The 26,380-nt window shown below is 34.8% G+C and overlaps 1 protein-coding gene across 9 annotated transcripts in view; it reads right to left on the reverse strand.

The window, feature by feature from the left end:
• Positions 1-21,751, reverse strand: part of DDHD1 (DDHD domain containing 1) — a 139,626-nt gene extending 117,875 nt beyond the window's left edge. For 5 of the 9 annotated variants that reach the window (XM_031952848.1, XM_031952844.1, XM_031952847.1 and 2 more), the window contains exons 1-2: positions 20,907-21,751; positions 4,312-4,386 (exon numbers count right to left, since the gene is read on the reverse strand). In XM_031952848.1, the coding sequence (XP_031808708.1) occupies positions 4,312-4,386; positions 20,907-21,729 (898 nt within the window). In that variant the 5' untranslated portion in view covers positions 21,730-21,751. The remainder of the gene's footprint in view (positions 1-4,311; positions 4,387-20,906) is intronic. The other 4 variants (XM_031952851.1, XM_031952846.1, XM_031952850.1 and 1 more) reach the window with 1 other exon arrangement.
• Between the last annotated feature and the right edge of the window lie 4,629 nt (positions 21,752-26,380).

Below are 26,380 nucleotides of genomic sequence, written 5' to 3' on the forward strand. Positions count from 1 at the left end.
GATGAATCAGCCACAACAAAATCCAGAATTTTTTCGCCCCAGACTTGGGTGATCTCTAATTCAGACAAATATCTGCAGTACCTGTGTTCCAGTCCAAAAGTCCTGCTATGAATCAAACTTGTCTTACTGTTGCTGTTGTCTCACGTCTCACTGTCAGAGCTCACTCTGTAGTCACTAGAATATATATTGAAATCTGCCCACACTAAAGTATGTTTCCTACTAGAGGTGACACTGGCACATGCCTGTCTAGTTTCCTTTCTCCAGTAGAATAAAATTAAAAACAAACAACTTTGAGGTCTTTAAAGTTTTTTTTTTTTTAATTTTTCAGAGTTAAATGTTGGTGTGAACCTAAAAATACCAATGAGCTCACACAGGTTAACACAAGTTATAAAACCTCTGTGATAGTGCTGCTGTCCATCTCCAGAGAAAGAACTAGTCAGGCTTGATGCAGATGGAAAATATTTTTTCCTTTAACTTCTTTTTAATTTTTCTTGGGATTTTTTTTTTTTTTGGGGGGGGGTCTTTTTTCTTTCACAGTACAGGGAAACATGTTTTGCATAACTACACAAAATGGCTTGTCAAAGAATTTGGGGATCATAATTTGAAAAAAATAAAAAAAATCTTAAAATATTATATTTGAAAAAAGAATATGAAGGGCTAAATTCTCTTTGTAGACTAAAAAGAGAAGGACTCTGACTGATGTTTATTCAATACAAGATCAAAACTTAGGAGAAAAACCATTAATAATAACCAATGATTTGGGGAGATCCAAAGTTACCCCTTCTTCTATAATACTCATTTCAAAACTCAGTCTCTAGAAAGATATGACTGATAATGAAATTGAACTAATTCTCCATAATCTTGATCAGATCTCACCTACCCTTTCAAAGAATTTAATCCCTTTCTGTTCTACAAAGATCTGGGTATTGATAAATTCTTTGATTAGATTGTCCAAGGCTAGGGATAATTTAGAAGCAAGTGATAAAATCAAAGTTCAACAGAAAAAAATCTAATCTACTAATCATACTCCCAGATTCATACTTGAGGCACTATATTGGGGACCTATGATTGGGGTCAGGTGTCAACTGGGCAAGCTTTGTCAATCCCCTATGCAATCTTGGGTCACAGACCCATCCATGTAGGGTAGATTTGCTGGATTGAAAGGCCATGGGAGGTACATGGAGAATGAGGAAATTTAGAAGCCAGTAGCAGTAGCAGCAACAGAAACAGTGATGGCATGGCTCAGACCTCAAGCCCAAAGCTAGATGTCTAACTTCCAAAGTCTAACCTAGCCTTCAGAGGAATAAGCAGGAAAAGAATTCCAAAAAAAAGAGTAGCCTATAATTCTATCACTATTGACTGTTTCAACAGAGTTTTCCAGCAGAATTTCCAGCAGGGCAGAATTGAGACATAGTCTACTTTTGCTCACACCCATAATCTAGTCAGGCATTTACAGAACTCAGACCAAGGGAGCAGAAATTTAGGCTAGGATTAGACAACTTTAGGAACATTGAAAGATTATAGGTCCACAGTATATTTGAAATCCTGGAATAATACAACAATCAAAACGCTAAGATATCAATAAAAGCACCACCATAATGACAAAGGTGAACCCTGAAACTGTGTCCCCTTTAATCTGTAAAAGAAGGGTGATTGGGGTCTCAAGCTCTTCCCTAGGAAAAACATACCTCTCCCAGACAATGCCCTCTTAAGTGGTCTCATTCAGTTGGAGATCTTGGTCTGATATTCCTATTGAATGGCTGGAAACTACAAGATAAATAATCTCTTTTCAAGTGGAAATTTAAGCCTGGGCAGTGACAACATTGAAGGAATTTTGAATGGAAGCCCAAGCCTCAGATTGCTAATAAAAGATAATTCTGAACTCCAAATCTCTTCAGAAGTCTGAAACAGGATTATGCTTTGCCAAGAAGCTCTTTTCTTCTCAATGTTAACTCCTTTGTTATTTCTCTGATGGGACATTACCCACTGAGAAGTCTGTCTTCCTAGCAAAGCTGGCTTCTCAGTGGCATTAAAATTCCCTTTAGCCTTAGACTTTAGGGTTTGAGAATTCTTTCACACTGGATCTGTGTATCTGACCAAAGGGGATTCCCCACCTCAATTCTCACCTTTCTTCATTACCACTAGCACCTCATCAATAATAGAGCCTACCTACAAAAATGACTGGCCCTAACATCACATCTGAAGTCAGAAAATAAGCTGGAAAAAAGGACAAACAAAAAATTAATCCTACCACAATCAGCAATTATAGAATTTCCTAGTGTAGTGTTGTTGTTCTTTTTCTATAATATACGATCTTTCTCTCTGGGAGCAGGTTTCTTGGGGAGGTTTTCTGGAGGCAGCCTTAGTGTCAGTTCAGATCAATAATCACCTCAAATGAAGCCAGGGATTTAAGTCCAGTCTTTTATTAATTATCTCTTCCAAAATAGCCCGGTTAGTTTTCTTAGAGGCCTATCTCTCTGCCCGGTTCCAAGAGCTCTTACAGCTCTCTCTGAATCTCAAGTTCTCAATCTCAATGTTGGTTTTGCTCCTCCGAATCCTTTGTTCTTCCCGACTGCAGTCTCTAGCTTGTCAATCTCCTGAACTGAATTCACTTGAGCTTTCTTTGGTTCTGAGAGCTCTTGTTGCTAGTCTTTTGCCTCTGCCAGCTTCTCCCTCTAGCTCAACTCTGACTCCTGGCAATCTGACTGACTGACTGACTGACTGAAGCTCTCTTTTTATGCTCTTTTAGAGGTGTAAACTCAAAGGTTGACTCCTCCTCCAAGAATGGGATTACAGGATGTGTAACTTTGTGAATCTTCTGGACTTGTGAATCTCCCAAACTTGTGAACTAATGTGTGAGCTAATGTGTGAACTCTCAATGGTGTGAACATAATCATTGTTTCTATCAATTCTATTGACAATATCTAGTTTCAAGTTCTGGCTCATAACAAAGAAAGCAAAAGCTTTTTTTTTTTTTTTTTAAGATAAAAATTCTTTTTCTTAATAAATGGAATGAGGGCACTCCAGGAAGAAATTGGGAAAAAATCATTGATAAGGAATAAAGATATTTTTGAAAAGGAATTTCATACCAATGGGTATGAAAACTTGCTTAGGCATCAAACACTCTAAAAATCTAAATAGGTCAAATAGAAACCAATTAACTTTGTGATGCAGCAAGAAACATTAAAACAAACTTAAAAGGCTGAAAAAAATAGGAAATGAAGGCATTTAATAGCAAAAACAACTGAATTGGAAAACAGATAAGAGAGAAAAAAATTTAAGAAGTATGAAATATAATAACACCATGAGCCTAGATATCAAACTTCAAGGAATCTTAAAAAAGAAAATTGCTCAGATATTTTAGAAACAGAAGACAAGTAGAAAATCAAAGCAATTCAACAGTTACTTCCTGAAATTCCCAAATGAAAATTACTAGAAAAACATCACAGTAAAAAATTCGGAGCTTCTCGGTCAAAGAAAAAATAATACAAACAACCAGGAAGAAAGAATATAAATATTGAAGAGCCAGTCAGGATCACACACAATTTAGCAGACATTATTATAAAGGAATAGAGGATTTTGAAATCAGAATTCCAGCAGGTAAAGCATAAGAGCCAAAAATAATTTAACTTACTCAGTAAAAGAGAATATACTGTTACAGAGAAAAAAGTGGACCTTTAAAAAAAGTTATTTCAAGCATTTCTGATAAAAAAACTAGCTATGAAGAAACTCTGAAGAACAAAAGCATTAGTGAAGAGAAACATAAAAGGTAAATATGAATGAAAAATAATGGACTTAAAAAAGGATAAATGAGATGACATTATCTCTTCTGATTCGTTTCATCATAAGGGTTCATAGAAGATATATAATTAGACAAGGACTGTAGTGGTTCTGTTATGTTTTAATGATCTTAAGAAGAGAAACAAAGGGGAAGAGAAATAAAGGAGGGTGCATAAATATACAAACAAAAAGTAGGGTATAGTATCACCCACTACACACATATAAACAATAAGTTAAATTCAGAAATAAATTTCACTCAACAATAGGAGAGAGAAGGGGGCAGGGAAATTAGGAAAGGTAAGGCTATACAAAAATATTTATAGATCTTTTTGAAATGATAAAGAATAGGAATCTGAAAGGGGCTGCCCATAAATTAGAGAACAGATGATGGAATACCATTGTGATGAACTGTTATCAGCTTACCTATGATTCCAGATGATGAAACAAGTTACTTAAGGATTCAGAATGCAGAACGATATACATTTTTTTTTCCTGGTATGGCAAAAGTGAAAATGTGTTTTGGTTCATTACCTCTGTGTAATGCTTTTTTTTTTTCCTTGTGTTCTCCATGAGGAAAGGGTGATACAGTGAGAAGATGGATCCTGGCTGATCAAAACAAAAAAAGTAGGAATATACTACTAATATTTCAACCAAGGAAAGAAACACAAAAAGAAAACAAGAAGTCAATGTCATTAGTGAATAGTGACTCAATTTTTTTTTTTAACAAAATCATGTCAAAAAGACTACAATGAATTTTTTTTGATTGTCTAATGTAATTCTTTTTTTTTTTTAATTATAATTTTTTATTGACAGAACCCATGCCAGGGTAATTTTTTACAACATTTTCCCTTGCACTCACTTCTGTTCCAATTTTTCCTCTCCCTCCCTCAGATGGCAAGCAGTCCTATAGATGTTAAATATGTTATAGTATATCCTAGATACAACATATGTGTGCAGAATCAAACAATTCTCTTGTTGCACAGGGAGAATTGAATTCAGAAGGTAAAAATAACCTGGGAAGAAAAACAAAAATGCAAACAGTTTACATTCATTTCCCAGCATTCTTTTTTTGGGTATAGCTGCTTCTGTTCATCATTGATCAATTGAAACTGAATTAGATCTCTTTGTCAAGGAAATCCACTTCCATCAGAATACATCTTCATACAATATCGTTGTTGAAGTATATAATGATCTCCTGGTTCTACTCATTTCACTTAGCTACAATGATTTTAAAAAAAAACTCTTTATTTTCAAAACATATGCATAGTTTTCAACATTCACCCAAAATTTTTTTTCTCTCTTCCTTCTCTTTTGACAGTAAGTAATCTATGTTAAGCATGTGCAATTCTTCTATACATATTTTCACAATCATGCTACACAAGAAAAATCAGATCAAAAAAGAAAAAAAAAATGAGAAAGAAAACGAAAAGCAAGCAAATAACAACAACAAAAAAGTGAAAATATTATGTTGTGATCCATACCTAATCCCCATAGTCCTCTCTCTCAGTGCAGATGGCTCTCTCCATTGCAAGGCCATAGGAACTGGCCTGAATGACCTCACTGGTGAAAAGAGCCACATCCATCAGAATTGATTTTTATATAATCTTGCTGCTGTACAATGTTCGCTTGGTTCTATTCACTTCACTTAGCATCAATTCATGTAAGTCTCTCCAGGCCTCTCTGAAATCATCCTGCTTATCATTTCTTATACAACAAGAATATTCCATAACATTCATATATATATTCAGCCATTTTCCAACTGATGGGCATTATCCACTCAGTTTCCAGTTCTCCTTGCCATTACAAAAAGGACTGCTACAAACATTTTTGCACATGTGGAAGACTATAGTGATTTATCCAAGAAATTATTCATTATGACCAAGTGTCTTAACAGGGATGCAGGGATGGTAAGAAAATAACTAACATAATTAATCATATTAAAACCAAAACCACCTGATTATCTCAATAGATGCAGAAAAAGTTTTTTATTAAAGCTAAAAACTAGACAGTATAGTCATAAAATTTTGAAAACTGTCATTAAAAGCAGGTATCTAAGACATTGCTCTCTTCAATGATGAGATGATTCAAACCAATTCCAATTGTTCAGTGATGAAGAGAGCTATCTACACCCAAAGAGAGGACCATGAGAGCTGAGTGTGGACCACAACATAGTATTCACACTTTTTCTGTTGTTTGCTTGCATTTTGTTGTCATTCCCAAGTTTTTTTTTTCTTCTTGATCCAATTTTTCTTGTGCAGCAAGATAACTGTATAAATATGTATGTATATATATATATATATATATTAGATTTAACATATATTTAAACATATTTAACGTGTATTGGACTACCTGCTATCTAGGGGGTGGGAAGAAGGAGGGGATAATTTGGAACAGAAGACTTTGCAAAAGTCAATGTTGAAAAATTACCCATGCATACATTTTGTAAATAAAAAGCTTTAATTAAAAATAAATAGAAAGCATGTATCTAAAACCAAAAGCAAGTATCACATGTGATGAGGATATATCCAAACCTTTTCCCAATAAATTACAGGAGAGTAAAGCAAGATTGTCTATTCTTCCTTGTAATACTGAATATAGTTGTGGAAATGCTAGCAACCATGAGTCAAGAAAAAGCAACAAAAACAGGTAAACAGAAGATTAAACTATCCCTATTTGGTGATGTATGATGGTATATTTGGAAAAATTTTGATAATCAGCAACGTTAGTGCACACTCAAAAATCAAAATCATGTCTATTTGATAATAACAAAACCCAAGAAACAAGGAAAATTTCATTCCAAATAACTACAATATGCATAAAATGTCTGGGATCAACTTACCAAAGCACAGAAAAGACCTGTACAGATTCAAATTACAAAGTCTTTAAAAAGTAAATCAATTTAAATAGTAGCTGGGGGAATATTCAATGTTCAACGTTAGGCCATGCCAATAGAATTAAAAGGACCATACTTGCAAGATAAATTTACACTTTTAATGTATCAAATTGTCAAAGGGATACTTTATAGAACCTGATAAAACAATAACAAAATTCATTGGGAAAAACAAAAGAATTAGAGTTTCAAGGAAAATTATGAAAGTAAGTAGGGACAAAAGCAATCTCAGACCTCAAACTATATTATAAGACAGCAGTCACCAAAACCATCTGGTATTGGTTAAAAAATAAAACAAGATAGAAGGGAAGTAGTGGAATGGGAAAAAAAATCTGTGTCAAAGGTTTGGCATACACAAATCATGTAACATGATATGCTACACCACCACCACATTATATTTAAGACTAACAACCATTCCCTAATAAGTGGTCAAAGAATATGAACAAAGAGTTCTCAAAAGAAAAAAGGCAAACCAAAATAATTTTTCTCACACTGTGCAAATTGGCAAAAAAAGAAAAAAAACAAACTAGCAACAATCAGTGCTGGAGGGATTGTAGAATGACAGGTACCTAGTGCTGGTTAACTAATAAATGGTATAGACTTTTCTGGAAAGCAATATGAAATTATGCAAATGAAGTTAATAAAATATTCATACCAGAAGGAAGCCATCAATAAAAATAAAGTCCCTATATACACTAAAATATTTAAAACAGCACTTTTTGTGATAGTTAAGAACTGCTAGGTAAATAAAGCAAGTGCCCAGCAACTGGTGAAAAGCTAAAGAAATTGTGCTATATAAATATAATGGAATTTTATTGTGTCATAAGAAATCATGTGTATCATAAATATAGAAAAAAATGAAAAGACCTTTATGATGCAGAATGTTGTTAGCAAAGACAAGAAAATAATATACATAGGGACTTAACCAATGTAAATGGAAAGAACATGCCAAAAAAAAATCAAAAGTAAATGTATACAAAGATCAAGAACTCAAAAGAAGAAAAAGAAGAATATACATCCAATCTATTTCTTTGTGGAAGTGGGAGGCTCACAGATGTTATACATTGCATATGTTTTTGGCCTTTTTCAATGTAAGAATTATTTGTGCTGATTTTCCTTTCTAAAAAATACTGTTTGTAATATGAGTTGAGTCATTTGGAGTGGGGGAGGGCAGGAATGATACTTGGGATGACTCCCATGTTAGAAAAAAAGGAAGATATTGATAAAAAAAAAAAACCAATGGGGGGGGGGGGGAAAGAAAATCTTGCAAAGGAAACCTACTCAAAATCTGTGTTGGCTAATGCCAACACAAACCTCCTTGTATGGTAGAGCTGATGGCACAATGGAAAGAATGTGATCTTTGGAATCAGAAAACCTGAGTCCAAATTTCACCTTTGAAAATTACCACTTGGATGACCTTTGACCAGTTACTCTCTCTCTCTGAGTCTCAGTTTCTTCATCTGTAAAAGAAGTAGTCAGACAAGATCCTTTCCAGTTGTAGTGATATTAACTATATGTAGAGATAGAAGAACTAGGTTCTAGTTCCAGCTTCACCACAAAGTGGCAACAGGCAAGTTATTATGAATCTTTTGCCACTGTTGCCTATCTATAAAATGAGGTTAAGACACTTTTTCATAGGCATTTTGTGAGAATAAGTGATTTATAGTATACAAAACACTGAATTCCTTGAAGGAAATGAAGTCTATAATTCCCATTTATATGGTACTTTACAGGAAAGCACTTCATTCACAATGATCCTGTTAGGTAGGCAGAAAAAAAATTATTCTCTTTTCAAAGTTCAAGAAGATTAAATGACTTGAATTAATTAAATTAATAATTAATAATTAATTAAATGACTTGCTTAAGACCATCAGTAAAAGGAGACAGAACTTGACTCTAAATCGAATGCTTTTCTCCTAACAACCCTATGAGGTAGGGTAGTTTGACTTTTAGGACATGAATTATTTCATTTTGCCCTAACTAACCTACAAATTGACTTTACTTTAAAATAGAGATTCTTAAACTTTTTAGTTCCTGATAAAAGCTTATGGATCTTTTTTCAGGTGTATAAAAAGCATAAAAAATAAAATACAAAGGGCTACAAAATAAACCAATTACATTGAAATGCAGTTTATCCAAATATTAAAACAAAACAAAAAAACAAACAAGCTTCTCATGGAAATGAAATAAGAATCCATGCTTTAAATATAATATAGCTTTTAATACCATAAGCTGACTTTGGTTCATTCATTATCTCTCTTTAAAGGTTCTGCAGTATTAAAATTTTTATTCTACTGTAATATTTTTTTAATAATGAGTATTTTCTTTTCCTAAAGCTTTTTTACAGGGGGAGGAAGAGAAGGGGAGGGAATTTCACAGTATTCCACCCCAGAAAACCTTAGCTTAAATGCAAGCTCAGAACTTCACTAGTTTTAGTTCTCAGATTATCAATGGTCTCACTTTTGTTGTTAAAGTGCTTTGTAAAATTTCAAGCTACTGTATAAAATAAATAATTGTTATTTTTATTCAACTTTTTAGAGTAGAAAAGGCTACCTTAAAACAAAAGCTGAAAACGACAATGTTTTAAATATCTGAAAATCTAACAAAATGTACAGTAAATATATATATCGCCATTCTATTCCATCTCATCTTCTCCAGCACAGTCCATTCTATCACTTATATTCTCTTACTTCTCTTCAACCTCTGTCTATCAGCTGCTTTCCAACAAACATACACGTCTTTCCCATCCTCAAAAATCCTGTTGATTCATCTCTCCCTACTATTATCACATATCTCTCTCCTCTTTTTTGTGGTTAAATACTTGAGAAGAATATGCTTAATTAGTGCTTCTACTTCTCTCATTCTCTCCTAACTTCACAATTTGGCTTCCCACCTTGCTGTTAAACCAAAAGTTTTCTCCAAGGAAATTAACTCAATCTCTTAATAGCAAGATTTAATGGCCATGTCTCAAACCTCATCCTTAGACTTTTATGTAATTCTTTGTAATGCCTTTGAAGTATCTTGCTTCTCCTTGATCTTTTCTCTCTAGGTTTTTGAGACATTACTGTCTTCTGGTTCTCCTCCTATCTATTTGACTCTTCTTTCTCAGGTCACATCAGCTAATTTGTTGGTATTCCACAGGGCTCTATCCTGGGCCCTATTCTCATTCTCTTTCTATACTATTTCACTTGGTGATCTCATTAGTTACCATGGATTAATTATCACCTCTATCTAAAAATTCTCAAATCTCTTTACCCAGTTATAAACTTTATGCTGAACCTTCAAAAGTTTTGCATATCCAACTGCTTAGTAGATACTACAAAATGGGTCTTAAACCTTGAGACATATTAAATTTAAAACATCTAAAACCAAACTCATTCTCTTTTTCCTCTAAACCTTCCCTCTTACCATTAAATTTTTCTATGATTTTTACTATACCATCCTCCCAGTCACTCAGGTGACTGCTCCTCATTATAACTTCATATCCAATCTGTTACCAAGGATTGTTAATTTTTGGTAACATCTTTTGCATATGCTCCACCCCACCCCCCAACCTCTTTTCTGACATTGCTTACTGACAGAATTACTGAAATAGACTATTGTTTGGTTCACTTGGCACAATGTCTTCCCCACTCTAGTCCAAAGTCCACTATGCCAGTCAAAGCGATCTTCATAAAGTACGAGTCTGATCTCCTCTCCCTGTTTCTGTAAATTCCAATAACTTGTAAACATCTCCTGAACAACATAAAATTATAAAACCCATCATAACAGGCCTTTTCTCCCTATATCTTGCCAGTCTTCTTACAATTTGTACTCTACCCCATCAGCGACATGGCCTCAACTGTTTCGCAAATAAGATGTTCCCCATCTCTAAACTATGAGCTTTTTTACTGACTATCCTCATGCCTGAAATGTTCTCTTTCCGCATCTCTGCCTGTCTTTTAAGTCCCAGCTAAAAACCTACAGGGAGCTTTTCCCAGTCCCTCTTAATTCTAGTACCTTCTCTATGTTGATTATTCTTAATTTATTTCTGTATACAACTTGTTTATATATAATGGTTTGCATATTGTCTCATCATTAGATTATGAACTCCCTGAGATCAGAAACTGTTTTTTTAACCTTTCTTTGTATCCTTTACTTTTAGCACAGTGCCTGGCACACAGTAGGTGTTTAGTGAGTGACTTGAGTTTATTAGTAATAATAGCTAACATAACACTACATAGTTGACTTTACCATAGGTTTTTTTTTTGTTTGTTTGTTATTTTTGGTTTGAACTGTCTTTTCGTTTGTAAGGGAAATTCGCCACAAGAAAACTTATATCATATAAATCTGTTAAGTTACACTGAAAATTGAACTGGAAGTGTCTGAATCTAAATCTGAATCTAAGTCTTTCGGTTAAAGATAAACCAAATATACTTTTTAGAAAGGAAAAATAAAATATCCAAAATGGAAATAACTTTCCCAGTTACCTAACAGACTAAAGTCCAATATATGACTATATGAATAAAAACTAGGTAAAGTCAATTTCTACTTTAATGTTTAGCTATCATTCATGTATTTCTTTAATGTTTACAAAATACTTTACATACATCATCTCTTTTTTAAAATAGTACTTTATTTTTCCAAATACATATAAACATAGATTTTTTTTAAACAAGAAAATTGGGTCACAGAGCTAGTAAGTGTTAAGTGTTTGAGCCAGCTTTGAACTCAGGTTCTGCTGACTTCAGTATCTACTACACCATCTAGCTGGTGAAAGGAAAAGATAGTTTTTTTCAACATTCAGTTTTGTAAAACTTTTGAGTTCCAGAATTTTCTTCTTAATCTGATATAGGTTAAATACATACAATTCTTTTAAACTTATTTCCATATTTGTCATGTTGTACAAGAAAAATCAGATCAAAGGAGAAAAAAACACAAGAAAGAAAAAAAAAAGCAAACAAAAAACAAAAGGTGAAAATACTATGCTTTGGTCCATATTCAATATCCAGTTCTCTCTTAGAAAGCAAAAAGTAGTATACTGCTGAAAAGTAGTATGGCAAAAACTATGCATGGACCAATATTTCACACCATTTATCAAGATAAGACAAAATAGACACATGACCTATATATAAAGATATTTTACAAGAAAACTAGAAAAACATGGAACATATTACTTATCAGACTTATGGATAGAGAATGATTTGTGAACAAACAAGTTATATATTATATTACATTAAAAAAGTTTTGTACAATTAAAATAAATATAGCCAAGATTAGAAGGATTTGGGGAAATTTTTTTATAGATGGTTTATCAGATAAGTCTCATATCTAAAATATATAAAGAATCTCATCAAATATATGAAGTCATTTTAAGGAGCCATTTTGATAGGTTTAGAAAGAGCCAATAATGGTCTTTGCTAGAATAGTAGTGAAAGCAGAGAGAACCACCTAATACTTGGCATACTTGGCATGTAATATATACTTTAAAATTGCCTGCTGGGCAGGAGATAAAAAGAGAAATTCCATCTAATCTAATTGTAAACAATATAAAGTATTTGGGAGTTTTCTTGTCAAGACAAAGCCAGGAACTTTATGAGCATAATTACAAAACACTTTCCACACAAAGTTAGATCTAACAATTAGAAGAATATCAAGTACTCATGGGTAGGACAAAAGGATTTCAAGGGAATTAATGAAAAAAAAAATATATATATATATAAATTAAAGTGGCTTAGTTATACCAGACCTAAAACTATATTATATAGCAGTGGTCATCAAAACCATTTGGTATTGGTTCAGAAACAGAATAGTTGATCACTGAAATAGGTTAGGTTCACACGACACAATTATAATCTAGTGTTTGATAAATCCAAACACTCCAGTTTCTGGGATTTATTCACTATTTGAAAAAAATTGCTGGGAAAATTGGAAATTAGTTATGGCAGAAACTAGGTACTGACCAACACTTAACACTATATAGCAAGATGAGGTCAAAATGAGTTCATGAAACAGACATAAAGCAAATTAGGAAAACAAGGGATAGTCTACCTTTCAGCTCTGAGAAGAAAGGAATTTATGGCCAAAGAACTAGAGAACACTATGAAAAGCAAAATGGATAATTTTTGATTATATTAAATTTTAAAAAAGGTTTTGCACAAACAAAACCAATGCAGTCAAGGTTAGAAGGGAAGTAGAAAACTGGAGGAAAAAATTTGCATCTAAGGGCTCTGATAAAGGTTTCATTTCTGAAAAATTTAGAGAATTGATTCAAATGTATCAGAATACAAGTTATTATCTACTGGTCATCCTGCCATCTGGGGGAGGGGGTGGGGAGTAAAAAGTGAAAAATTGGAACAAGAGGTTTGGCAATTGTTAATGCTGTAAAGTTACCCATACATATAACCTGTAAATAAAAGGCTATTAAATAAAAATTAAATTAAAAAAAAAAAAAAAAAAAAAAAAAAAGAAAAGAAAACACCATCTCCATCCTGAGAGAGAACTATGGAGACTGAATATAAATCAATACATGCTATGTTCACTTTCTTTTTTCATTTTTGTATTTTTTTTCTCTCTCGTTTTTCTCCTAAAGAAATCTTATTTAAAAAATTAATGAACATGAGTAGCCAGAAAAAGAAAGCAATAAAAATAATAAATACATTCTATCTAAAATAAAATTTAAAAAATGTTTGGTAAAATTCACTTCTATATCCATCTGTCCTTGGAGATATTTTTCTTAGGGTGTTCACTGATGGCTTGTTCAATGGCTTTTTCTAAAATAGGCTTAAATATTCTATTTCTTTTGTTAATTTTCATTTTTGTAACCATTCATTCATTTCATTTAGATTGTCAGATTTATTCACATACAATTGGATGAAATAACTCCTAATTGTTGCTTTAAAAAAAAAAAAAAAGAATACAAGTTATTCTCCCAATTGATAAATAGTCAAAGGATATAAACAGACAATTTTCAGATGAAAAAATTAAAGTCATTTCTAGTCATGTGAAAAAATACTTTAAATCATTACTAATCAGTGAAATGCAAATTAAGACAACTATGAGGTACCTAAATGCCTCTCAGCGCAGGATTAACAAGATGATTTCAGAGAGGCCTAGAGTGACTTACATGAACTGATGCTAAGTGAAGTGAGTAGAACCAAGAGAACATTATACAGAGCAACAATAAGATTATGTGATCAAGTGTGATGGACTTAGCTCTTTTCAATAGTGAAGTGATTCAGGCCAATTCCAAGAGACTTGTGATGGAGAGAGCCATCTGCATCCAGACAGAGAACCATAGGGAGTGAATGTGGATCACAACATAGTATTTTCACTTTATTTCTTTTTCATTGTTCTCCAAAATGGTTGAATCATTTCACAATTCCACCAACAATACATTAGTGTTCACTTTTCCCACATCCCTTCCAACATTTTTCATCTTTTCCTGTCATTTTAGCCAATCTGAGAAAGTATGAAGTGATAATTCAGTGTTGTCTTAATTTGCATTTCTCTAATCAATAGTGACTTAAGGCATTTTTAACCCTAGAAATGGCTTTAATTTCATCTGAAAATTGTCTTTTCAAATCCTTTGATCATTTATCAATTAGGGAATGGCTTGTACATGCATAATCTCATTTTATCCTCACAGCAACTCAATAAAAAAAAGATGCTATTATTATTTCCCTTTTCTAGAGGTTGAGAAAGGTCAAATGATTTGTACAACCTAACTAATCTAAGGCTGGATTCAAACAGGTTTGGCAGATTCTGAGCCTAGAGACTCTATCCAACAATAGTTTCTTGATGTCAAGGCCCCTAATCTATCCACTAAGCGCCACACTGTTGAAAATATTCTTGCAATAAATAGTACATAATATACTACCTCCAAATTTGCAAAATATTTTATAATTATGTATGATGTAGATGTAATCTTCCTGAAGGCAAAGACTCAGCTTTTTATTTGTTCCTTCAGCATTTAGTACATTCTTCATAAATACTTACCAATTAACCTTCAAAAATTAAAATCAAAGGTGGACTCTCAATTTCAAATGTAGGGCAGTTTTTTAAAAAGATATACTTTAAATCTCACTTTACTTGAACCATTCAATTCAACAGGGTAGGTATGAGAGTAAAGAAAGTAAAAAGAAAATGAAAACAAGCTACTTCATAAATTTCCTAGCAAATTTAAATTTTGTATTCATTATTTTAAAAAAGTTGATTAAAGTCAATTCTATATTATAAAGTATTAATTATCAAAACTATCTGGTACTGGCTAAGAAAATAGAAATGTCTATGCTCAAAAGTTATCAAACTGTGCATATCTTTTGATCTAGCAATGTTTCTACTGGGCTTATATCCCAGAGAGATCTTAAAGGAGGGAAAGGCACCCACATATGCAAAAATGTTTGTGGCAGACTTTTTTGTAGTAGCAAGAAACTGGAAACTGAATTGATGCCCATCAGTTGGAAAATGGCTGAATAAATTATGGTATATTAATGCTATGGAATATTATTGTTCTGTAGGAAATGACCAACAGGATGATTTCAGAGAGGCCTGCAGAGACTTACATGAACTGATGCTAAGTGAAATGAGCAGAACCAGGAGATCATTATACATTATGCCTACTATGGCATCATCACTTGCAGAGGTGACCTAGGATTAAGGTAAAGTCCAGAACAGGTTCATGAACTAGTGTACCTACAGCTAATAGAGTGATGTAATGGGCTAAGGTTTGAGTTGATGCACTGAAGTCCCAAATACCTGAGGCTAAATAGTAATTGGACTATACTCCATTAATATACATGATTGGATAAAGAATGGTCCCTGCCCACTCTCTGTGCAAGTCCTGATGTGTTGTATAGGAAATGACGATTTTGGTGGGTGGAGACAGAGAGACAGGAAGGGAAGCTGGGAGAGATTGACCTTGGTTCCATTCTCCTAGCTGCTGGTCATGTGGCTGCTGGTCTAGCTAGCTTCTTGATTCAGCTGCACACATTGCTATCTCCGATTCTCTTCCACCTCCGATCCTTCTTCATTGAGAATAAAGACTAACGATTTTCCCCTAACCTGAATTCCTGACTCCTGCTGATTTAAAAATACACGGCCTTCACAGAGTGGTTTCTAAATTTTTAAATTTATGGTGAAATTTCAATACACAAAGAAAACCAAAAAAAAGACTTTTATGATATACTGGGATCTTCTATGTGTTGCCCAATTTGTTTTTAATTACACTTGCATATTCTAAATTCAACAAGTTAGAAACAAAAGTGTTTGTGTCTTCTCTACTTTTCAGATTTTATCTATGCAGTTTAAAAAAGTTTCATTATTGCTCTTTTTTTTTTGACCTACCAAGGCAAAATAACCCCAACATTTGAAACTACATAACTCTGTCGTATCTTACTGTTAGAATCCTAATGTTAAATCAATGGAATTGATACAATGCTTATTGGTTCACACATTAGAGCAAATCCTTACAAGTTGTTAAGTCACTAGAATTGACAGAAACAATACTTAAGTTAACACTTTTAAGAGTTCACACATTAGTTCACACCTTTGGGAGATTTCAGGATTCAGTATGAGATATCCAAATTCACACCTCCCATAATCCCACTCTCAGAGGAGGAGTCAATATTTGAGTTTACACCTCTAAAAGAGCTTCAGTCAGTCAGTCAGTCAGTCAGTCCGGAAGATTGCCAGGAGTCGGGAATGCTAACTGAGTCCAAGGAAAGAGGCAAGACTTGGAAGGAGAAAATAAACAATTGGATTTTATCAATTGGCTGCATTTGAGGTGATTATTACACGGAACTGAAATTAAGGCTGCCTCCAGAAAACCTCCCCAAGAAATCTGCCCACAGAGAACAATCATATTATAGCAAAAGAAGAACAACATCATATCTTACCTATCCAATATTTACACTATCTAAACTGGATATCTAGCTCTAAAGCTTCATCAATTTCAACTATCATTAAGGAAAAAAATGCCATTTTGATTCAATTTCTTGCTACCTCCAAATCAATACTCTGGTAACAACACTAAGAATCACTGAGGAAATATTTTTCTTCCCTAATCAGACTGAAAGTTCAAAGACATATTTCAACATATCAAAGTTTCTTGTAGTAACTCCTTTTTTAAAAAAAAAAAATTGGTATTAAAGCTTTTTATTTTTCAAAACAGTGGACAGTTCTTCAACATTAGACTTAGCAAAACCTTGTTTTCCAAATCCCACCCTTCCCCCATGCTCTCTCCTAGATGGCAAGTAGTCCAATATATGTTAAAAATGTTAGAAATGTTAAATTCAATATATATATATATATATATAATTATCATGTCACACACACACAAAAAAGAAGCAAAATAAAATGCAAGCAAACAACAAAAAGAGTGAAAATGGTGTTGTTTAGTACACTCAGTTCCCTCAGTCCTCTCTCTGGGTGTAGATGGCTCTCTTCATCACTGAACAATTGGAACTGGTTTGAATAATCTCATTGTTGAAGAGGGCCATGTCCATCAGAATTGATCATTGTAAAATCTTGTTGCCATGTATAATGATCACTTGGTTCTGCTCATTTCACTTAGCATCAGTTCATTTAAGTCTCTCCAGGCCTCTCTGAAATCATCCTGTTGGTCATTTCCTACAGAACAATAATATTTCATAGCATTCATATACCATAATTTATTCAGCCATTCTTCAACTGATGGGCATAAACCCATTTCGACCTTATCCTGGTATACGGTGTTAGGTGTGGGTCAATGCCTAGTTTCTGCCATACTAGTTTCCAATTTTCTCAGCAGTTTTTGTCAAATAGTGAATTCTTATCCTCAAAATTGGGATCTTTGGATTTGTCAAACACTAGATTACTATAGTCATTGACTATTTTTGTCCTGTGAACCTAACCTATTCCACTGTTCAACTACTCTATTTGCTAGCCAGTACCAAATGGTTTTGAAGTCCACTGCTTTATAATAAAGTTTTAGATCTGCTACAGCTAGGCCACCTTCATTTGCTTTTTTTTTTCCCCATTAATTCCCTTGAAATTCTTGACCTTTTGTTCTTCCAGATGAATATTATTTTTTCTAGGTCAGTAAAATATTCCCAAATATTTTATACTATTATTTTAATAGCTATTTTAAATGGAATTTCTCTTTGTATCTTTTGCTGTTGGATTTTGTTAGTGATGTATAAAAATGCTGATGATTTATTTGGGTTTATTTTGTGTCCTGCAACTTTGCTAAAGTTGTGGATTATTTCTAACAGTTTTTTAATTGATTCTCCAGGATCGTAGTATCTCCTCATAGAACTATTTAGCTAACAATTTTATTTATTTAGGTAAACCAGCTTCCCAATTTGTGGAAAAAGAAGACTGCAGTCTGAGTTCACCTGGTACCTCATCATGCCTGGAATAGGTACCTCTCCTCCTTCTACCTCTACCCTCCTGTTTATTCCAAACCCTTCATATCATAGATCTTCTCCACTCCTCCCCCTTCTCACTATCTATCCTAGTTCTCTCCATTTTCCAGTTTCCTCTAGTGTGTTGTCTTTCCTCATTAGCTTGAAAACTCCTTGAGGGCAGGAATTGTCTTTTTTTCACATTTGCATTCCTAATGCTAAGCATGGTAAACTGGTACATAGCAGGCTTTTACTGAAGTATACTTTCTATATGAATAGTAGTATGGTATCATGGAATGCTGAGCTTGGAATCAAGATGATTCCAAGTAGTAGGTTCAAATCTTTCTCTGACACTATCTGTGCCTTTGTAATGGCCAATAATTTGACAATTGATACGTGAGATCCTAATCTGGTGACTATTAGAAGAACTGAATGAGAGAAATATTGACTTTCTCATTGTAAATAAAACTAGAAGACAAAAGGAGGTTGTAGTTAAAGAAAAAAACAGACTTGAAGAAGCAAGAAGAGTTAGTGGAATCATTCTTCTAGATACGAGAGCAAAAAGAAATATTTCATGGGATGCTCAGTCATATTATATTGCACTATTAATGACAAGTACCTGAATAAAGAAAGATAACCACAAGGAAACTTCATTGCAACTTGTGCATCATCTATTGTAGAGAATGAAGAGATAGACAAATCCTATGAAGAACTCAATCTTAAGACCCTGAAAATCAAATCAGCATATATTTGAATACCTGGTGACTTGAATGCAAAGATGGGCTAAAGAAAAAATGGCCAAAATGATAGCTCAAGAAACAAGCTTGTATAAACAAACACAGATATCTCTTATAATGACAACTAAGCAAAAAATATTGATTATGAACCTATATGCCAAGCATGATACTAAGGTACTTGGGATACTAAAATAAATAAATAAATAAATAAATCAACCCTGCTCTCAAGAAGCTTATTCTATCAAGAAGAATAACATGTTCAGAAATAAGTATATAAACAAGATCTATACCAATAAGGACAAGACAAATATTGGGAGATGGGTAGCAACTTAGTGGAGGAGTTACAGGTCAAGAAAGATATTACATAAAAAGTGTTGCTTTATTCAGAGTTTTAAAAGAAACAAGGGATGCTAAAAGCTAGAGATGAGGAGAGCGTTCATTCCAGGTATGGGACATAAAAAAACAGAGATGAAGACATTTCCTCTGTGAGGAACAAAAAGGCCAATTTAGCTAGACAGTGGAGTATGGAAAGGGGAATAATTTCTAATTATAATTGGAAGAGTAGACTGGGTTCTGATAGTAAAGGACTAAAAGAGCTAAACAAAGAAGCTTATGTTTGATATCCTGAGGGCAGTAGGGAGGCACTGCAGGTTTTGACAACATAAACCCTCTAATTAAAATCACTATAGCAGCTGTATGGAGGACAGACTACAAGAAAGACAGGAAGATGGTATTAAGAGACTAATACAATAATCAAGTAGAAAGGTTTGAAACAGGATTAAGTAGCTATGAGAATTGAGAGAAGGGAAGAAATCTAAGGCAGGCAACTGTGTGGTGCAATGGATTAGGTGCTGGGCCTAGAGTAAGGAAGACCCTGGGTCAAGTCCCTTAATCCTCTTTGCCTCAATTTCCACATCTGTAAAATGAACTCAAGAAGGAAATGGTAAATCATTCCAGTATTTATTGGCCAGGAAAATCCAAATGAGTATACAAGTGAATAACAAAAATATACAAGAGATTTTTGTAGAGGCAGTATCAACCCTTCACATCCTATGCTGTTACTAAGGTTTACTGATTTCACCTTTCCAATATGCACCTTTCTCTGACGCTGCTACAGCTCTAGCGCAAGTCTTCAACAGCTCATGCCTAGATTACTGTCTGTTCCTGGGTTTGTATGTCTCAAGTTTCTCCCCACTAGAATGCCTTCTGCATTCTGCGACATAATAATAATAATTTTTATTATTTTCCTAAAATTTGAGCAAGACACTCTATCTGGGCATTTTCTCTGGCCCTCCTGGAATGCTCATCCTCCTCAACTCCAACTACTGACCCAAAGTCTATTGAAAGCCTTCACTAACCCCTCCTAATTCTCTATATTATTTCATATTTATTCTATAGCGCTTGCTTTGTGTATGTTGTCTTTCTCATTGAATTGTAAGATCCTTAAGGACAGGGGCTGTCTCTTGTCCCTTTGTATCCCCGGCACACATATGGCCCTTAATAAATGTCTATTAAATTGAATTATTTACTTTGTTAGAATACACAACTGTTGAAGAGGATCTTACATATCTCTAAAATGCTCTAACTCTCTAAAATATATCGCTAAATCATTGTTATTCAAATCAAGAGGAAAAAGCAAAAGCAAGATAAAAAAAATCAAACATTTTGATCATAAAATCTATTGCACAATTATCTCCAAGTGAGCAGGTAAGAAGGATGGATGCAGTGTTGTTATATCTTGGGGGCGGGGGGAGGGGAGGGGGGGGGGTTCTTTTCCATCTGCCTTTCCTTCCCGTGTAAGAGGAAAGGTATCTTGTCCTGGTATCTCGATATGATTAAAACCGTGATTTCTAGCTTCTCACAAGGGAATCAAAGTTAAAACTTATCTTTAACTCCGTGGTTTGTCCCTCTAGGGATAAGCAGCGGCCTCTACTTTTATCTTAGTTACCATCCAAAAGACTGGTTGCAATGACGGGGGGAAGGGGCGGGAGAAAGAGAAAGTACAAGTAGAAATCCTTTAGCGGCTGCCTCCTCAATCGCTAGTCCTTGGCCTCCAGCAACGAAGTTTTAAATAAAAGCTTGTTAGATGGCAACAGTAACCACCGCCCTCGCTCCTGCTCCCGCACCGGTACTCACGATTCCAGTAGACGGGGTAGCACTCTCCCTGGGCTACATCCACCTCATAGAGCCCGCCTCGGACGCACACCGGTTCGATGTGGACCAGCTCCTCCAGCTCCGGCTCGCTCAGGGCCGCGTTCCGGCAGTAGCCACAGGCTCCGTCCTCGTCCTCCTCCCCGGAGCTCGAGGCTGGGCCGGGCTCCCCTCGCAAGGCCCGCGGCCTGTTGTCAGTCACCTGAATCAGATTCCGGAAAGCCAGCTCAATGCGGAGAGAGTCATAGCCAATGAAGGGCTTCCAGGTCTTCTTATCTTCCTTGTAAAACCAGCGGACCTCCTCCGGGCCCAGCTCGGCCACCACTTCATACCGATGCCGGGAGGCCGGGCAGCCCGGGCGGGTTCGCTTCCTCTCCGCCGGATCTGCAGTCGCCGCCACCGCACCTCCGGAGATCGACGAGTGCAGAGACGACTGCTGAGTCTGCGGGGGGATGAGCAGAGACGAGGAGCTGCTGGCCCCGCCACCGCCGCCGCAGCTGTCGCCCTCGCTGTAGTAGCGCAGGGAGGAACCCGACTCTGCCGAGCTAAAGTCGTACGTCTCGTCGCTTAGGCAGGAGTCCAGGGTCAAGTGACGACCGTGCTCTTCCAAGCCCTGCGCCAGGGGCAGCCCCGGATCCCCGCCCAGCAGGGCCAAGGTCACCTCGGCATCCGACGGGTCCCCGCCGGAGAGGTGCTCGTAGCAGCACACGCTGCTATAAACCGCCTCGGAACTCAGTTCCCAGGCGCTTCCGCCGCCTCGGCCGTTAGGATCCGGGCTCAGCGGGGAGCCTCGGCGAGGATAACTCATGGTGCCGGGACGCTGCCGGCCGCCTCACCTTACCCCGCGTCCTGACCCCCGAGGCTTCTCCAATACATTCAAAGCTACTGTCAACGCCCTTTTCGCCAGGAATCTTAAAACTGTGAAACCCTGGTCGGAAATGCAGCGGCAGCTACACTTCTCCGAGCTCTGCAGCGGCGGAGGCTCCAGAGGCCACGTTCCACCCGACGCCCCATTATCACGCAGACCACGTCCTGGAGGAGGTGCTCCAACTAAACCCCCGCCCACACGGAGGCTCCCAGAAGCTCTGTCTCTCCTTGCGGGGCGGCCGGCTCGGCTTTGCTGGGTCTGGTCCTCTCCTGGCCCGCTTTGTCACCATGACTACCAACACCACCCTCTCTTCCATTCTCCTCCGTCACCAAAGCCTAGTTTCCTTCCCTCTTCCCCTGTGCCCTCTCAAAAACTTTCATCCTGAACCGCGAAGGAAAGTGTCGCAGAAAGAACGAAATTGTCAGATGAAATAAAGCTGGCCTTGTTGGAAACAAACCATTCCATTTAGTACCGACAAAAACACTCAAAGAAACAGAGTGAAAGAACGAGCAGATGAAAGACAACTCACTAAAAAGAGCTACCATAATGACAGAAAAGTTCAAGGCAGAGAGCGAGAAGGGAATGACTTGGAAAGCTCCAAAGAAAAATGTAGTTTAGACAAAAATCCAACCAGAATTCCTAAAAGAGTTAGACTTAGGAAAAAAAATGATTCTAAAAACCAAATGAGAGTAGTAGAAGAAAAGATCAAGGAAAGAATAATTTGAAATTACGAATTGGAACAAGAGATTCAAATTGTACTAATAAACACACATACCCCTCCTTGGAAATTTGAATTTACCAAACAAGTTATCGACTCCATGAAACATCATTAAATACGACACAAACTCAAAAGAATGAAAAAATAGAATATGTGAGGTACATTGTACTAAAGATTTAGAAAACAAATTAAGAAGAGATTGGACTACTTGAAACCCTTGTGGGGGAGGGAAGGAAGAAAGCCCAGATATCGTATTTCAAAAAAATCATAAAAGAAAAATTACCAGATTTCTTGGAATCGAAAGGCAAAATAGAAAATTAAAGAATCGTCTTGTCACTTCCTGAAACCTAAAAATGAAATTTCCCCAAAATATTGTAGTCTAAATCCAGAATCCTTGGGTCAAAGAAAAAAAATACTACAAGTCCCCAGAAAGAATTCAAGTACAAGAATTCAAATAATTCAAGTCAGATCACATAGGATTTAGCAACTTTTACTACTGGGCAGCTAGGTGGTCCAGTGGATAGAGCATTGGACCTGTAATCAGATTGACCTACATTCAAATCCAGCTTCACACAGTTACTAGCTACATGACTTTAAAGTGATTTAATTCTGGTTTCTTCAGTTTTCTCATGGGGAAATAAATATGAGCTGAAAAAAGAAATGGCAAACCATTCTAGTAGCCTTGCCAAGAACTCCCCAAATAAGGTCACAAAGAGTCGGACACAACTGAAAAATAACTGAACAATAATATCATAAAAGCTTGAAGCACTTTGAATATGATATTCTAGTATGTTCTTCTAGTAAAATTGTAGTAAAAAAAAAAATCTAGTAAAATTTACCAGTAAAATTGGCAGAAGAGAAGGAGTAGGGTGGGGGAAGAAATAAATCATTAATATGATAAAAGATTTCCAAGAATAAGAGACCAGAGCTGAGTAGAAAATTATATATACCAACACCTTAGGTGAGAGAAAGGGAAAAAAAAAACAAGGATAAACTGTTTATATTCTTATATGAGGATTGAAATCTATCATTAAAAGGGATTATAGAAGGTTTGAGGAAGTATAATTAGAGGACACAACTATGATTCTATTATATTTTAATGATCTTAGAAAAATGCAAACGTTAGGGAAGAGAAATACACTAGGAAAAAATGGGGAAAATTAACTCATAAATGGAATATGGAAAAAAGAATTCCATACAATAATATCTTATAAATTGGTCAAAGGAGGGAAGAATTCATATATGTACAATTGGGTACAGAAAAACATTTTACCCACCAAGGAAACTGGAGAGAAAGGGATGGGATAGGATGGGGAAAGAGAAGGAAAAATAAAGAATAGTGTAGACACAATTAACAATCATAACTGTGAATGTGAAAGGAAATGGAACTTATCCATAAAATAGAAATAAGATAGTAGAATGAATCAGAAACCAAAATTCAATAGCATATTGTTTACATGAAACATGTATATATATATTTTTACCAGTCTTTCCATAGGGGCTATCTTTATTTTTTTTATTATTATAAATTTTAATTGACAATATATGCTTGGGCAATTTTTTACAACATTATACCTTGCACTCACTTCTGTTTTCCCTTCCCTCCTTCCATCCCCTCCCCTAGATGGCAAGCAGTCTTATATATGTTAAATAGATTACAGTAGATCTTGGATACAATATATGTGTGCAGAACCGAACAGTTCTCTTGTTGCACAGGGAGAATTGGATTCAGAAGGTAAAAATAACCTGGGAAGAAAAACAAAAATGTAAACAGTTTACACTCATTTCCCAGTGGTCCTTCTCTGGGTGTAGCTGTTTCTGTCCATCAGTGATCAATTGGAACTGAGTTAGATCTTCTCTTTGTCGAAGAAATCCGCTTCCATCAGAATACATCCTCATACAGTATTGTTGTTGAAGTATATAATGATCTCCTGGTTCTGCTCATTTCACTTAGCATCAGTTCATGTAAGTTTCTCCAGGCCTCTCTGTATTCATCCTGCTGGTCATTTCTTACAGAACAATAATATTCCATAACATCATGAAACATATTTGAAAGAGAAACTTACACACAAAACCAAAATGAGTTTCTGAAATAGGTTCTATTATGCTTCAGTTGAAGCAAAAAAAAAAAAAAAGGTATAAGGAATTGTGATTTCAGACAAAGTAAAAGCAAAACTATATCTAAACAAAGGTAAGTTTTTTGCAATCAATTAATATATAATGCTAAACATCCATGAACCAAATAAATTATAATAGCGGGAGGTCTCAATATGCCCTTCTTACACTTAGATAAATCTAATTCAAAAATAAAAAAAGAAATGAAGGAACTGAATAGAATTTTAGAAAAGTTAGATATGATCTATCTCTTGAAATTATTTAATGAGAATAAAAAGGAGTATGCCTATTTCCACAGATGTATATAAAACCTTCATAAAAAATGATTATTAGGGTACAGAGGAGATCTCACAAAAATACAGAAAAGCAAAATCTTTAACCAGCTACAAAGCAATAAAATGAAAATCTTCAAAACAAAAATTAAAAATCAATTGGAAACTAAATGACAATCCTAAAGAATGATTGAGTCAAATAACAAACTATATAAATAATTTAATTAAAGATAATGACAAAAATGAGACATATAAGTGAATGCAATAAAAGTAGAATTTAATACAAATGCTTTCATCAACCAAAAAAAAAAAAAAAAAGCAGATTTTGGAACTGAACGTACAACTTAAAAAAATAGAAAATCACAAAGTAATTTCTAATGAAATACTCAAGTAAAACAAAGTCAAAGGAAAAATGAACAAAACTGAAAACAAAATCCATTGAATTAACAAGTTTTATATGTATATACATATATACATACTTAGATGTGTATATTAGGGGCTAAGTTTTTGGGAGAGGAAATAGCTATCCCATTCTCTCATTTGATTTTTAAAAAAGAAGACAAAAACCAAATGGAAAAATGGTAAAAAGATTTACAACCAATGAAGAAGAAATAAAATAAAAGCTATTTCACCACACTCTAGTTGGGTGCCAATAAAATTGACAATCATATGAAATGAATTAATGTTTACAATTTTTTTTAAACATTGTGACTATTAGATTAATAAGATACAGAGTACTTAAATAACTCTATCTTAGAAAAAGAAATCAAACAAGCCATAAATGAACTTCCAAGAGAAAAAAATCCAGGATCAAATGGATTTACAAATTAATTCTACCAGATATTTAATGAAGTTAATGCTATTACTACATAAGTAGTTTGAAAAACTAGGGGGGGGAATGTCCTGTCAAATTCCTTCCATGTCACAAAGACTTTATAACCGAGAGAGTCAAAACAAAATTATAGAACAATATCGATATATCTAATATTGTTACAAAAGTTTTTAAATAAAATTAAAATTATAGCAACAAATCATAAGGGTTAAAAACATTATGAACAGACTGGATTCATATCAAGGATGCAGGACTGGTTCAATATTAGAAAAACTATCAATATTATTAACTATTACTAATAACAAAAACATGATTATATCAATAGACTTTTAAAAAGATTTTGAAAAGGTGCAGTACTCTTTCCTGCTTTTAAAAAAATACTAGAAAGTAGAGAAATAAATGGAACTTTCCTTAAAATGATAAATAGCAATAAAAATAAGATTAAGTTTACCTATAATGGGGTTAAATTAGAGGTTTTTCCAATAAGATTGGGATAAAAGCATGATACCCATTATTAATATTACTATTTGATACTGTACTAGAAATGGTAGGTAGAGCAAAAAGAAAAGAAAAAAATGGATACAACAAGTATATTTGAAGAAAAACAATTATTTTTGTTACTGATATGATGTTTAGAGTAAAAAACACTAGAGT

This window comes from Sarcophilus harrisii, chromosome 2, assembly GCF_902635505.1.
Source record: "Sarcophilus harrisii chromosome 2, mSarHar1.11, whole genome shotgun sequence".
Taxonomy (NCBI): domain Eukaryota; kingdom Metazoa; phylum Chordata; class Mammalia; order Dasyuromorphia; family Dasyuridae; genus Sarcophilus; species Sarcophilus harrisii.